Raw genomic sequence first — 14,835 nt, 5'->3', positions numbered from 1 at the left:
TTATACGCGTAAAATTAGTTTCCTCTTAGGGCAGCGTTGTATTTGGCTGTGGATTTCGTCTCGGGCCGAACATCTATTGCAGCCAGTTTGTATGTCATCACTCGATGCTCGCGTATCAGACTTGTCAATGTGTGTGCGCGTAGTCATCATTATGGAACGTGTGCTGTTAACACAGCCGTCAACAACAACAACAGCAACAGCAACCGCCCTTCGCCACTAAGTGGCGGTGACCACGGCGCTTGTGCCAGGCTAGGTGCACCTTGAGGCCACGTGACTCGCTGCTGACAGGATGTCACGTGGGTTGCTCTGGCTGGTATGCACCACCACCAGCAGCCGTGCTCCCCCACTGTGTCACCACGACGCACACCATAGGTATCGCTTCCCTGCCAGTCGGTCACACTTTCTTACATTTAAATTTTGTTGTTGCTGCTTTTGGCAACGTAAGACAAGCGGGACCACGATGCACACCTTCAAGAACTGCTGATGGGTTTTTTTTTATCTTATCATAACGCACCGAAGGGCTGAGTGCTTTATGCACGCTCCCGTGTGTCGTTGGAAACGAAACAGCCATCGTCACGGCCCGCAGAGCTGCGCCTTAACCCTCAATTTAACCTCAACAACCGCAGCACGACAGATCATGCGATGCAAAGTTAATTAGTGGCTGGGAAAACCATGCAATAAATTTAATCATGACGTTGATGACGACGACGATGTTGATGACTTCAATAATAAAATGCCCTTTAATTATTCAGGACGGCCAAAATTAAAGTACCGAGATTTATTTTTTATTCGGGTCCTGCCACGTGGGCTACGCTGGTCCAGTTGGGTTCGTGAGAGTTGTGCTTCGCGTGGGAGGAAAGTGGAGTGACCGGAGAAAACCCACTCCACGCGTGTGCGAGCAGGGATAAGCGCTCGAAAGCTGCGCATGGGTGGCTCGAATCGACGGATCGATGCGGTCCATTGAATCTACCGACCGAAGCCAAAATGTTTGACTGCAAAAAACCTCCTGGCCGCCTCCCAGCGCACACGACCCACAACAGCAAGCGGGCAAGGCACGTTGGTGGGTGAACCCACCCATCCAAGTGTGAGCCAAACTCAACACCGGCTGAGCTTCCGTGATCCGACAAGACCGGTTTTGGTGTGTGTGGTGTGGTCGTAGCCATATCAAATATCCCATTACCTCGTGCAGATAATGGGCTTTGGCGTTCGGCGTGAGTTATTATACGGACATGTATAATTTGCTATTGAAAAATCAGCCAGGCATATCGCTTCATCTTTTCTCACCCGACCTCTGTGCTCATTCATGATCTGGCTCTCATCGGTTGATGTCTCTGCTGCTGCTGCTGCTGCGTGTGTGTGTTTACTGTTAATTGTTCGCAAGAAAATGAGGTGGGATAGAACAAAGCATATATCATCACATCTCATAAAACGTCAACAGCCTCTTCCTGTACGTGAGAACCAAACAAGGAGACAGGTGAGGGGCAATATTAATACGAAGCATCATCAGCCACGATCAATCCACTGGTGGGTGAAGGCTACCTACCACCTGCATGTACCAATGCACCGAGTGCCAGCACGCAGTTGCTGATTTCATCGCTCCATCTCCTCCCTGGATGTCCTCTTGGACGCGTTCTGTTCCTTCGAAGCAATTCCAGCGTTTAGTATTTTCGACCGTCGGCCATCGTGCAGTAGCTTATCTCAGCAGTTTGAATGATGTCTTTAAAGTGCGCGCGTGTGTGTGTGTCCTCTCATCCGCACGGTCCTCTTTCTGTTCCTCAACGTATTTTCAAGCGCGCTCCGCTCCACGCTTCTTTGTGCACTTTTCAGTTCATGTAAATCACAAATGGTTGAACTGCGGTGTGCGCATGGAAGAGGTGCAATGATAACATCGATTTCTCGATGAATATCGATGTCTAACATCACGATACACGCATCGAGCGATCGATAATACATTCTGCATTGTGTTTTTCGTTCGCGTTGTGCACAATGGATTCACGTGACCCCCCTCTGGCCACTAGAGGCCGCTACATTTAACGCAATTTACAACATCGATTATTGGTGTCCCACCAACACAATCTTCCCGCAATGTGCTTTGTTCCATTAAGTTTAGTAAATAGGAGCGGTGGCGCATTGGTTACTCGCACTGTGCAATGGACCCGGGCATCCAAGTTCAATCCCTGACCGCGGCTAAGATTTGTGGAAATTTATTCAGTTATCCGATTATACCCCCCCCCTCATCTCTGCTTGACCCTCATGACCCCCCCACCTCCCTCTTCACCAACACGCATTGACCAGCGTGGTGAAGTATGGTCGGACAACGCTCATGACCGACACGTGCGCGGCGGGAGTTCCTTCATCCAACAGTGGATCGATCAAGGGCTGTAGGAGTATTGCCACTTGTGAAATGGCACTACGAAGGGACGGCTTTGGCCATCTCAATTTGCCGATGTTGAATATGAGAATATTAACATTGAGTTGATATTTCATGTTTACTCAGCGAGATGGGGAGCTGTTTGCCAGAGAGTGGAGCTGTTTATCAGACGGGTTAATCATAGACGAACGTCAATTTATAACAAAAAAAAATACTAGATGTGCCGTGGGAAAATATATATATATAGAAATGTTGCTGTGTCGAGATCATAAATATGTTACATCACAGTAGTTATGGCAGACGTCTTCTCAAGGGCTGTATAATTATTACCACTTATTAATTATCAAGGGCGTATGCCCCCCCCCACCCCCACACACAGGACAAAGACAAATATCCCCTAACAGCCTTTACAGGTTATTGGGCCAAGTGCTGTTCACGGTCACCGACAATTTTTTATATTCCTTTATTTTTTCTTCACTAGGGTCTTGCCAAGTTTGCGCGATGTTTGGCGTTGCATATTCCGACAGAGCAAATTTCGTGGCACGGTATTAATCAGGGGCGGCCGCTAGCCTCGAACCGCTTGACCTCCGCATCATCAAACGGCGAACCGCGCAACCGCCGAGGCGACAACAGCCACCACGACGGAGGCCGCCCACGCTCACGACACGGGGAGGGAGCGGCCGAGGTGGCACCGGCAGCATCACGCCCGGCCGCCTTTGTCTCATTTCAGGCCGACAATAGTGGAGGCCAAGGACAGGGCCGGGGCCGGGTCAGAAAATAATTAGCTACGAGTGTTGCCAGGGCGGAGGGAGGTAGGGAGGATGATTGATTTCCTTACAATTTCCATTGAAATGGAAATGATTGTGATAATGGAGTACACATCATAGACAGACTCTCGTGTTGATATCGATCATCTACACGGCACACGAAGCGATGAGTGGCCAGCACCACACTGGGTCTCCCTCGTGGTGATTTTTACACACCGAACCAGGAACGTATTTGAGGCTGAGTCTACCTAGGGGAGGCCCAGGACCGGTTCACATAATCGTCACTGGTGCTGGCCGTGAGCGGGAATCGAACCCGGGTCGCCGCGTTCGTAGCGCGGCACCCTAACCGCTGCACTACCGCTCCCCACAGACACACAGACACCCTCTCACACACACCCTCACAGACAAACCTTCCCACACACATCCTCACACATACCCACACACACCCTCACACATACCCACACACACCCTCTCACACACACCCTCACAGACACCCTCAAACACACGCGAACCCTCACGCTCAGCCACACATAACACCCACACAAACCCACACACACCCTTGACTAATGTTACGTCAGACCGAGTGAATACAACCTCCGAGTGTTCGTACAGAGGGCTCATTCATCACGCGTGGACCATTCGCTCAAGGAATGAAGTAAATCCCCAGCAGACAATTCTATCACCACCACCACCACCACACTCATCATTGCCATTGTCATCACGATCACTATATTCGTCATGATCATCAGCACATCATCGCTATCACCACCACCGTCATCATCACCACCGCCACAATCACTTTCGTTATGTATGTTGAACTTCTTTCGCACCGTACGTAGCTAACCGCGCTAATCGAAGTTGTGGGGGAAGGACGACAACTATCACCAACATCATCATCACCATCATCATCACTATCACCACCACCAACATGATCACTATCACCACCACCGTCAACTCATCACCACCACCAAAATCATCACCACCACCAATCATCCCCACCACCGTCACCGCTATCACGCTTCGGCAGACGCCGCGTGCGCGATGATCGCTGGCAGAGCGCGTGAAGTGCTCCTGCGCATTCAAAGTGCCCCCCCCCGCACCTTGCAGTGAACGGCGCGTCATAACGACGGGTTACAAAGGAGCCCTCTGGCTCCAGGTGAGAAGAGGTCAGTTGGTTCGTGTACGCAGCCTTTGTAGGGGAGACGCGACTCCCAGCGCGTCCCCTGGGCGATGCGGCCTCAAACCCGCACGGCTCCGCTCGGGACAAGCAGCGATTGACGATCCAAGTCCCTCCAGTCGCGTTCTTCAGCGAGAGGCGCGCGTCGCAAAGTCGTCTGTCCCGATGGAGCGCGCGCTCAGTTCGCACCACCAAGAGCAGCGGCAGCAGCAGCAGCAGCATCAGCGGCATCAGCAGCGGCAGCAGCAGCGGCGGCATCAGCAGCGGCATCAGCAGCGGCAGCAGCAACGGCAGCAGCAGCAGCAGCGGCGGCATCAGCAGCGGCATCAGCAGCGGCAGCAGCAACGGCAGCAGTAGCAGCAGCGGCGCGCAGAGGCGCAGTGAGACTCCGCACGGCCCCCGCAAGTTTGTCTGTTTGGTCCATTGCTGCTGCTGCTGCCGCTGCTGCTAATCACTGCTCGTCTTACTTCTGTTGCTGCTCGTTCTACGACTGCTGCCGTTTCAACTGCTGTTCCTGCTGCTGCTGCTGTTGTTCCTCGTATTACCGCTCCGGTTCCACCTTCTCGCTGCTGCCGCCGCGTCCCCCCGTCGCGACTGCTGCTGCTGCTTACGAGGACATGACGGACGTGAACACGAGCGCAGGCGCGCGCGTCGCGGAGCGCATGAACGCGTCCGGCGGCGGCGGCAACGGCTCGGGCAGCGAGGCGGCCGCCTCCCCCGTGGAGGCGAGCACTGTGGTGGTCTCCTTCATCTACGCCGTCGTGTGCCTCGTTGGCCTCGTGGGCAACTCCATGGTCATCTACGTGATCCTGCGCTACGCCAAGATGAAGACGGCCACCAACATCTACATTCTCAACCTGGCCGTGGCCGACGAGCTCTTCATGCTCAGCGTTCCCTTCCTCGCCACGTCCACCGCTCTGCACCACTGGCCCTTCGGGCCCTCGCTGTGCCGCCTGGTCCTCAGCGTGGACGGCATCAACATGTTCACGAGCGTCTTCTGTCTCACGGTGCTCAGCGCCGACCGCTACGTGGCCGTGGTGCACCCCATCAAGGCGGCGCGCTACCGGCGACCGAGCGTGGCCAAGGCCATCAACGTGGCCGTGTGGGCCCTCTCCATGCTCGTCATCCTGCCCATCGTCGTGTACGCCGACACGCGGGAGAACAGCGACGGCTCCGTGGTGTGCAACCTGCTGTGGCCTCGCAAGCAGTGGTCCGCCGTGTTCGTGTTCTACACCTTCACGGTGGGCTTCCTGCTGCCCGTCGTGGCCATCTGCCTCTGCTACGCGCTCATCATCGCCAAAATGCGCACCGTGGCGCTGCGCGCCGGCTGGCAGCAGCGGCGGCGCTCCGAGCGCAAGATCACGCAGATGGTCATGATGGTGGTGACGGTGTTCGTCATCTGCTGGATGCCCTTCTACATCGTGCAGCTCATCAACGCGTTCGAGCGTCAGCCGGGCGACACCGTCAACCAGCTGGCGGTCATCCTGGGCTACGCCAACAGCTGCGCCAACCCGATCCTCTACGGATTCCTCTCGGACAACTTCAAGCGCTCGTTCCAGCGCGTGCTGTGCCTGCGCTGGCTGGAAAGGGACGGCGTCGATGAGCCCGTGGACTATTACACCACGGCCTTCAAGAGCGGCAGGGCCTACAGCCTCGAGGAGGACTTCATCCAGCTGGGACAGATGACGCTGAAGAACCTCAGTCGAAACGGGACGCTGGCGTCTCGCTCCACCACGCTGCGGTGAGACTTGTCGGCTCCGTCGAGGGTTCCAATACGTTCTATGCCGATGTCGCTGCCGCTGACTGGGAAAGGCTCTTTTGTGTATCGGGCGAGAATTGCTTCGTGTCGTTTTAAACCCTTGATTGCATTGTTCACTCACACGGTACGTTCGCCAATTGGTGTGTGTGTACGTACGTGTGCTTGCTGCCGTTGTGTGTTTTTATTTATGTATTTATGGAAAATGGGTCTAAGTGCTGTGAATTAGACACGTGCAATGGGATAATTTGGTCCATTTATTGGCACTGAATATGCACCGCTTAAGTTTGGGGTTTGAATTTCTGTTTCCGCCTCCAGGGGTTAAAGTGTGGATAGATTCAGCCCAGTAACCAATGATTGGAACGACACAGTCGTATCGGATTTGCATTACCCCTTGCATCGGCTTATTACAGCTACCTTTGCGTCACAGAACGATATGAGGTCAAGTTTTCTTCCTTCGTTTCCATTCCAGGTCTGAGGTTTAAAAAATTAACCCGTAAAAACAAAGTTTTTCACTATAAATCCTTTATATGCGTGTTCAATGGGCCACAACCCAGCCCACATTGGTCTTTGAAACGGGCGGCTAGAGTCCTCTCGTCCTCTGGCTTGAGATGGCTGCCACCTATGGGTCAGATGATTGCCTGCCACCATTAAACAATTGATAATTAAATATAAAAAAAAATTCCTAAAAAGTGTAAAATTTTGGAAAAGAAATTTCACAAAAATAAATTGTCACGCACAACGAGTCTGTGTGCAAAATGTCAGCTCCATTGGATCACGGGAAGTGGGTTAAAGAACGACCGAAAGATTTGCACGGTCGTAAGCGCGCAAGCATGCAAGTGAACTTAATATAAAGGATTTAAAAATAGTTTGACTTCCGTGCAGACGAAAACACTATAGGTGCGCCCCCTTGCGTGTAGATCAAATAGGCAACGTATATCGATCTCTGATGGCGTTCCATTATACCTACTTCCGCGGGCCATTCTCTAACACACGGGGTTATGCACTGCTTACTGCGGGAGTTCCAAATGGGTTTCTTGGTCTCGCGACACGATGCTGATAGCACATTTAGAATAACACTGGGGGCGGGGGTGGGGAGACAAAATAATAAGTATTATAACTTAAAATTACGAAAAATGTACTGAGTAAAAAAAATGTGTAATTTAAAGCAGCTGAATTGTCCCAACCTCAACCACGTGTTCATGATCACATACAACATTGACATTAATATGAATGCAAAATACTTACATTCCCACAGCTGTGTCAGTCATAGGGATTGTTTGACCACACTTCATCACAATGATCAGCACGGCTTCGCAAAAAAGAGTGACCCAAGCGTCAATTCAGATATCACTCTGCACTGATGTTAGCCCTGGCCAGGAATCCAACTCAGGCCGATGGGTTCATAGAGCAGTGTTCTAACTACATCGCCACCATTCACAACCTACCGTTAATCGACAACCCTCCCCATTCTGTGTCACAGTCGTGGGGGTATAAATTTCGATTTAAAGCTTTCGTGACTGCAGGGATTCATCTTCTTGGTTCTTTCGGTAAAGTCACGTAGAAGGGAAGTAATGAAATAATAAAAATACAACATTATAAAATAATTCTCACGACGTTTCGGCCACAACGCAAGCAGCCGTCCTCAGGTGGACGTTTCGGCCACAACGCAAGCAGCCGTCCTCAGGTGGACGGCTGCTTGCGTTGTGGCCGAAACGTCGTGAGAATAATTTTATTATGTTTTATTTTTATCATTGTATTACTTCCCTTCTACGTGACTTTACCGAAAGAACCAAGAAGAAGTCGTGGGGGTAGTTTGACTATACTTCACCGCGCTGGTAAATATCGGTTGGCAGAGTGGCAGCGGACCCAGGGGCCCGCTTTAGATATCGCTCGTCATTGATGTGAGCCCTTGGGAATATCCAACGCTGGGTCGGTGGGTTCAGAGACAAGTGGTTCAACCACTGCGGCACCGCGGCTCGGTTTAAGTGACTTTTGGAAGAATTAATCACAAGTAAGGAAAAACGTTCACATTACAGGAGCGAAACGCGCACGTCCGTTGCACGTGACCGCCCGTCTCATCCAGCCAGCCAAACATGTTTTTAATACAAATAGGCGGTAGGGGCCGTCCATAAAGACGTCACGCGATTTTGGACGATTTTTGTCCCCCCCCTTCGTCACACGACGTTAAGTAGAACGTGTTGTCTATATTTATTTCAAGTTGCGCATTTTGATGTGACGTCACATGTCTCCCCCCCCCCCTCCTCGTCACACATCGTCACAAATGTCTGACCCCCCCCCCCCCTAGGTGCGTAACGTCATATATGGACGGCACCGTAGTATGAAACAACAATTGACACGATCAGCACACGTGTGTGGCTGCCGTCAACTGCAATTGGGCATTCTCCCCCGCTCCGCCCCTTACATCACCCCCCTCTCCCCCACGCGTAGCAGTCGTGATAATAATCCATCTTTACAAAGCGAGCGCCTGAGAGTCGGCCTCTTTGCACGAGGCTAGCGGCCACTTGCCGCGCGTAATTGCGGTGCAGCCAGCGGCGTAAAATCGCAGTCAATGAGCCACCTGCCATTGCGCGCTTTGATCTTCACGGACAAAGATCTCCCGTATAGCCTTATCATATCGTTGGGGCAAGTGCTGTTAGCGAGCACCTACGAAGGCCGGCACGGCACACACAACAGCCGCCATTCTTTACGAAGTGGCCGTGACATCACAACGGCGCCCGTGCCAGGCCAGGTGCACTTTGAGGCCACGTGAAGTGTCGAAGGCTCGCTGACAGGAGGTCATGGGGCAGACCCAGGTGCAATGGGTTGACCGGCTGAGATGACTGACGGATGCACCAGCTATGTCCTCTACTATGCCAACGGCACAGACAAAGACCCCCCCCCCCCGTATAGCCTCAACAGACTGTTGGGGCACGTGCTGTTAGCGAGTACCTATGAAGGCCGGCACGGCACACGAGGGGGTGGGTGGCCAGCATCGGCACACACACACGCACATACACACACACACAGACACACACACACAGACACACAAACACAGACACACACACAGACACACACACACACACAGACACACACACAGACACACACACATACACACACAGACACACACACACACATACACACATACACACACACAGACACACACACACACAGATTGTGTTGCTTGTTCGTTTGAAACTTTGTCGCGCGTGGAAGTTATTGCGGTGTTAGTACCTAAGCAGCAACAGCGGTGTTAGAACATTGCGCAGCCGTGTTTGTCCTCTGTGTTGGACTGTGTTGGACTGTGTTGACAAATAAAAAGCGTGACCCCCCCCCTCTCTCTCTTCTCACCATCGCTGTTGTAGTGGCCAGCTCTCCATTCTTCCCCACTCACATCGCCCCGCGCTCCAGAAGACGGAACGCGCGCGCGTGTGTGCACTTGCCCCTACATTCTGTTAAGGCTATATGGGGGATCTTTGTCTTTGTCTATGTGTGTGTTTCTGTGTGTGTGTTTGTGTGTATATGTGTGTCTGTGTGTGTGTGTCTGTGTGTGTGTGTGTGTCTGTGTGTGTGTCTCTGTGTGTGTGTGTGTCTGTGTGTGTGTGTCTGTGTGTGTGTCTGTGTGTGTCTCTGTGTGTGTGTGTCTGTGTGTGTCTGTGGATGGAGAGCGGTAGTGTAGCGGTTAAGCGCGCCGCGCTACGAACCTGGCGACCCAGGTTCGATTATCGCTCACGGCCAACACCCAGTGACGATTATGTGAACCGGTCCTGGGCCTCCCCTAGGTTGACTCAGCCTCAAATGAGTACCCGGTGCGGTGTGTAAACATCGCCGCTAGGGAGGCAAAGGCGACTGGGCGTGGTGCTCCCCCACCCACCCTTTTGTGTCCCGTGCCGGCCTTCATAGGTGCTCGCTAACAACACTTGCCACAACGAGTCTGCGACAGGCGATCCTCGTAGCACAAGTAGCTACACAAGTAGCTACACATGTAGCTACGGGCCCCGCACTTTCAAGGGCCCCGCGCTAAATGATTTCAAGCTATCAATTCCGGTTGAGTGATTCTGCACTTGCTCTATTACTATAGTACTACACCGCCTTAAACTTTTATGAACTACTGGGTGTTAAGGTGAGCAATTTGTCGTATTATCTGGCTGTATAGCAAATGAAAACATACGATTGCTTAACTACGCAAGTTTTAATATTTACGTCTTTTTTTTTGATTAGGGCCCCTTTATAACACGTGCTACAAGCCCCGCACTAGCTTCACCCGGCACTCTGTGTGTGTGCGCACGCGGCACGTACGCGCGCAGAAAGCGGCGTGCAAGGTTGGGGGCGAGGGAGGGGGGATTAACGCACCGTCGATAGATCTGTCTGGAGAGAGCGCGAACGAGAAGCGTCCTCGGCATCCCGCGTATCGCGAGGACTCACGGGTGACGGCGACGACGCAACAGGCCACGCATTCGTGATGAGGCTGCGAGTGGAATCGAAACCGTGGCAAGTGGTGGCCCCTCGTGCAGCAAGACGCGAATAGGAAATGCTAAATTGTGGATACCGCTGATAGTGATTTCGGTTGTAATAATTTCATAATAATATTTTCATTTTTATACAGGGCGTTCTAAATAGATTGACGAGCTTTCAAAGCAATACTTCTTTGAAATTGGGTCTATCTTTTTTAAAACACCCTATAACGTCATGCATGCAATTGCATCCCGCGACGCTGATATAAATAATGGATAATTTTCAATAAATTACACGTCCCATTTGGTTGTTAACGTCCTCGTCATGATCGAGAGCCATGACCAATCTGCTGCTAGATGAATGCTTCCCCGCGCACGTCGTCATCATCCCTCGCAGACTTGTGATGCGACGCAATCCACATCTCGGCTTTCCTGCACACGACTTTGCAGGTCCCATCGCTCCACTTCAGCGTCGGCCGCCCTCACGGGCGGGTTCCATCCTTTGACTGCCGCTGCATCGCCAGTCTCGACCATCACACCGTGTGCACCCCACCCCCACCTCACCACTACCGCCCCGATGCCTTGAAAGTAAACCGAACAGATGACATCTGCCACCGTGACGCCCACGGACGAGCCCACCCACAAGCCCTCCCCCAACACATGGGGACCTGGGCGGTCGACCCGATTCGCCGTACCCCAAGGGATGGCTACGTCCACATCTAGCAAAGACGTGTTCTAACCGAAAGCCTACTTTTCTTAGCAGTCGATATGAGGTCTCGAACTCGTGTTTTTGTTGTTTACCGATGCATGTGTTCATATTTCTGCAATACAGTCAGTGACAGATCGTCCGAGGAGCAAAAGTAGATACATATGCTACAGGCCCCGCACTTTCAAGGGCTCCGCGCTAAATGCTTTCAAGCTATCAATTCCGGTTCAGTAAAGTAATGAAAAAATACAATTACTTTGCTATGCAAGTAAAAACATTTGTATGTTAATATTTACGTGCTTTTTTTTATTTAGGCCCCTTTATATCTTATGCTACAGGCCCGCACTAGCTTAATCCGGCACTGAATGCAGGACATTATATATGGTTGGGCATTTTATTTGTTTTCCTGATTAAAAAAAGCATGGTGTGGTGTTTATCTCCGGTTTGCAGCACTGTGCCAGTGATGGGGCCAGTCAAGCATACGACAGCCACGAAATATCAATTTGTTACTCATTTTTAGCAACCCTAGAAATCTGAGATGCTGGGAATTTAACTCATAACCTTAGAACTGCAAGTATTCCGGACCAACGAAGCACCGCAATCCTAGCCAGATACGACCCTAATTACGAGTGCTTTCTCAACAGACTGCTGGATGACGACCTCCCCATGCCGTTTCGGTCATGAGGGGTAGTTTGGCCATACTTCACCACGCTGGGCATTGCGGGTTTGGTGATGAGACGTGACACACATTCAGACATCTCTCGCCGCTGAGATTACGGAGGAGTGATGCAATCCACTACACCTCTAACCATCCAAAATATTCTAGATTTGAAGCTTTCGTGACTGCAAGGATTCATATTCTTAGGTTTTTTTCGGTAAAGTCACTTAGGTAAAACATTAAAGTTAATAAAAGTAAAATAAAATAAAAATCACGACGTTTCGGAGGTGGAACCGTCACAGCCACGACAGCTGTATCAAGTAAATAAGAGATTGCAGGAGCTACCACTCCGTTTATATAATGGTTGGAGAGGGGGGAAGGGCCAAGTACAGCACACTTTTTATTCATATGGTAAGGTGAGGCTTAAGAGGGTGAGCCTTTGTTATGGAGAGGTACGGTTTGTGACTCAACCTGTGAAAAGGAGAAAACAACTCAACATGGTAAACCTGTAATAGTTGTCTGTCAAATAAGATTGGCCAAATAAGTGTAGTGAAATCTTTTTTGCATGGTTAATCACATCTTTCCAATGATTACATCCCAAATATGTATTTAGACTGGAGGAATCCGATGAGCTCTACAGCTTTTTGTCGCAGATATCCAATACTGTACACCACAACTGCCACGAACGTGTACAACAACCGCCATTCGCTACTAAGTGGCGATGACATCACCATGGTGCTTGTGCCAGGCTAGGTGCGCGTTAAGGTCACGTGAAGTGTTGAAAGCCCGCCAGCAGGTCATGGGACATGCCCAGGTGCCATGGGTTGACTGAGATGACTGGCCGATGCACCAGCTGTGCCCCCTACTGTGCCAACTTGAATGTGTGCAAAAAGACAAAGATCCCACGAAAAGCCTTAACAGACTGTAAGGGCAAGTGCTGTTAGCGAGCACCTATTAAGGCAGGCACGGGACGCAAAGGGGTGGGTGGCCAGCACCACGCCTGGCTGCGCTTTTCTTCCTATTGGCGACGTTTACACATCGCACCTGGTACTCATTTGAGGTTGAGTCAACCTACGTACACAAACGCACAAAAAAAACTTTCAACAATGAGAACCAAATATTCCACTCGAGTAGACGCCGGAAACATTATTAAGTTTCACCCCTGTATTATGTTAATATTCGGTTTCCTAGTTACCAATCGGTAGCTTTTGTCTGTGTTCTATCGACATTGAAGCATCATGCTGTGAACGGACCAAATTGCTGAGTTCACTGGCGATGGCAATTGCACGTTTGTGTAAGGGACATTGATAAGTGAGCCCCCTCGTAAATACATTAATTACACATTAAATACTCGCCTCACGAGTTTTGCGAGTTAAAGTAATAGTGCTCCATTCCCATTGGTCATCTCACTCAGGCTGCCGCTGATTCACTCACACATCATACACTGGGATTGTCATGCTGCCAGCTATGGCTGCAGGTTTGGTCGTAAGTGTTATACTGGTAGGAACCTCCTGGTAACACCAGCCCACAGGGGATTATTGTGTCCGTCCGTCGTGCATCCAAAAATGTGAGGGGTGGGGCTGGGTGGAGAGGGGAGGGTGGGGAGGGGCTGGGTGGGGAGGGTGGGGAGAGGCTGGGTGGGGAGGGTGGGGCTGGGTGGGGCTGGGTGGGGAGGGGCTAGTCACCCCGTGGTGCCCTTATAAAACTCAACGTTTCACCTACTCACGCCGGCTTGTGCCCGCCCTCACAGTCGGGCATATTTGCGGAATACACCACGCTGCCGTTGACCCTGGCCATTGACCGAGCAACCCAACGTTCCTACCAGCTCCCTCCGCAGGAATGTGTTGTATATCGTTTATTGTAAAACATTTAATCACAGTTCCTATGATTACTGTTGTGACATTGTTTTTACAGATTTATTTTGATGATTCGAAAATATGTGGTTCATCTAAATTGTCTTATAGTTGTTGTTGTTGTTGGCTTGCACCACATTGTGATTTTTGCACACGGCGTTTTAATACTTTTTTTTTTATATTTGCTGGTTTAATCCAGGACGTTTCTGTTGCGCGTCGTTGCTTTGGGATGTTCTGTGTTCATATTTTGTTTGTTGCGGTTGCACCCGACTCAAGAGCCGCATGGCTCACTGGGCTACACCTCATACATGAAACTTGAAACTGTCGCTTGTGAGGGACTCACTGCGTCGGGCACTCTTAAACTGATTGGAGGGTGGGTGAGGTGCTCTCATCCGATTGGAGGGTGGGTGATGCGCTCTGATCCGATTGGAGGGTGGGTGAGGCACTCAATCTGATTGGAGGGTGGGTGAGGAACTCTGATCTGATTGGAGGGTGGGTGAGGCACTCAATCTGATTGGAGGGTGGGTGAGGAACTCTGATCCGATTGGAGGGTGGGTGAGGCACTCAATCTGATTGGAGGGAGGGTGAGGTGCTCTCATCCCATTGGAGGGTGGGTGAGGAACTCAATCTGATTGGAGGGAGGGTGAGGAACTGATTCGATTGGCGGAGACATGAATTTGAAAAAGCGCGAGAAACTTGTAAACGAGTGGGTTGTCGGTTGGAGCAGCAGTGCGAGTGGAGGACGATGAGGATTAAACTATATTTAAACTAAGACTATTTTTTTATTTTAACAGATAAGGCTCACTGAGCTATGTACCTTTGTTGCAGTAGTGACCTGGCCACAAATGATAACTCAACGAAGTGGCTTTTTCACGTGGATATGTATAGCAGCCAAATATTCTAAACGCGTGATGTTGATTTGAGGACATCGGGAATTGCGACAAGCGTTTGGGAAGCCTTCATTCAGCAGTGGATAGATCATGGCCGCTGATTAACTCGGCTACAAATGAGCAGGTTATCCGGAGCAAGTGAAACTTGGTGATACAAAAACTGTCGCACCATGGCCCCTAAAAAAAACCCCACCGTGGCTGTG

The 14,835-nt window shown here is 51.0% G+C and overlaps 1 protein-coding gene across 1 annotated transcript; it reads left to right on the top strand.

Annotated features, from left to right (window-relative positions):
* The first annotated feature begins 4,977 nt into the window (after positions 1–4,977).
* On the top strand, positions 4,978–6,294 carry LOC144937019 (somatostatin receptor type 1-like). The gene has a single exon (XM_078864260.1). The coding sequence runs from the start codon at positions 4,978–4,980 to the stop codon at positions 6,058–6,060; it is 1,083 nt and encodes a 360-aa protein (XP_078720386.1). The 3' UTR covers positions 6,061–6,294.
* The last annotated feature ends 8,541 nt before the right edge of the window (positions 6,295–14,835 follow it).

Source organism: Lampetra fluviatilis, chromosome 18 (genome assembly GCF_964198595.1).
Source record: "Lampetra fluviatilis chromosome 18, kcLamFluv1.1, whole genome shotgun sequence".
Classification (NCBI taxonomy): Eukaryota; Metazoa; Chordata; class Hyperoartia; order Petromyzontiformes; family Petromyzontidae; genus Lampetra; species Lampetra fluviatilis.
This window is presented reverse-complemented; position numbering and strand designations above follow the sequence as displayed.

Coding starts and splice junctions, on each gene's coding strand:
- LOC144937019 (XM_078864260.1), top strand. CDS start 4,978: ATGAACGCGTCCGGCGGCGGCGGCAACGGCTCGGGCAGCGAGGCGGCC.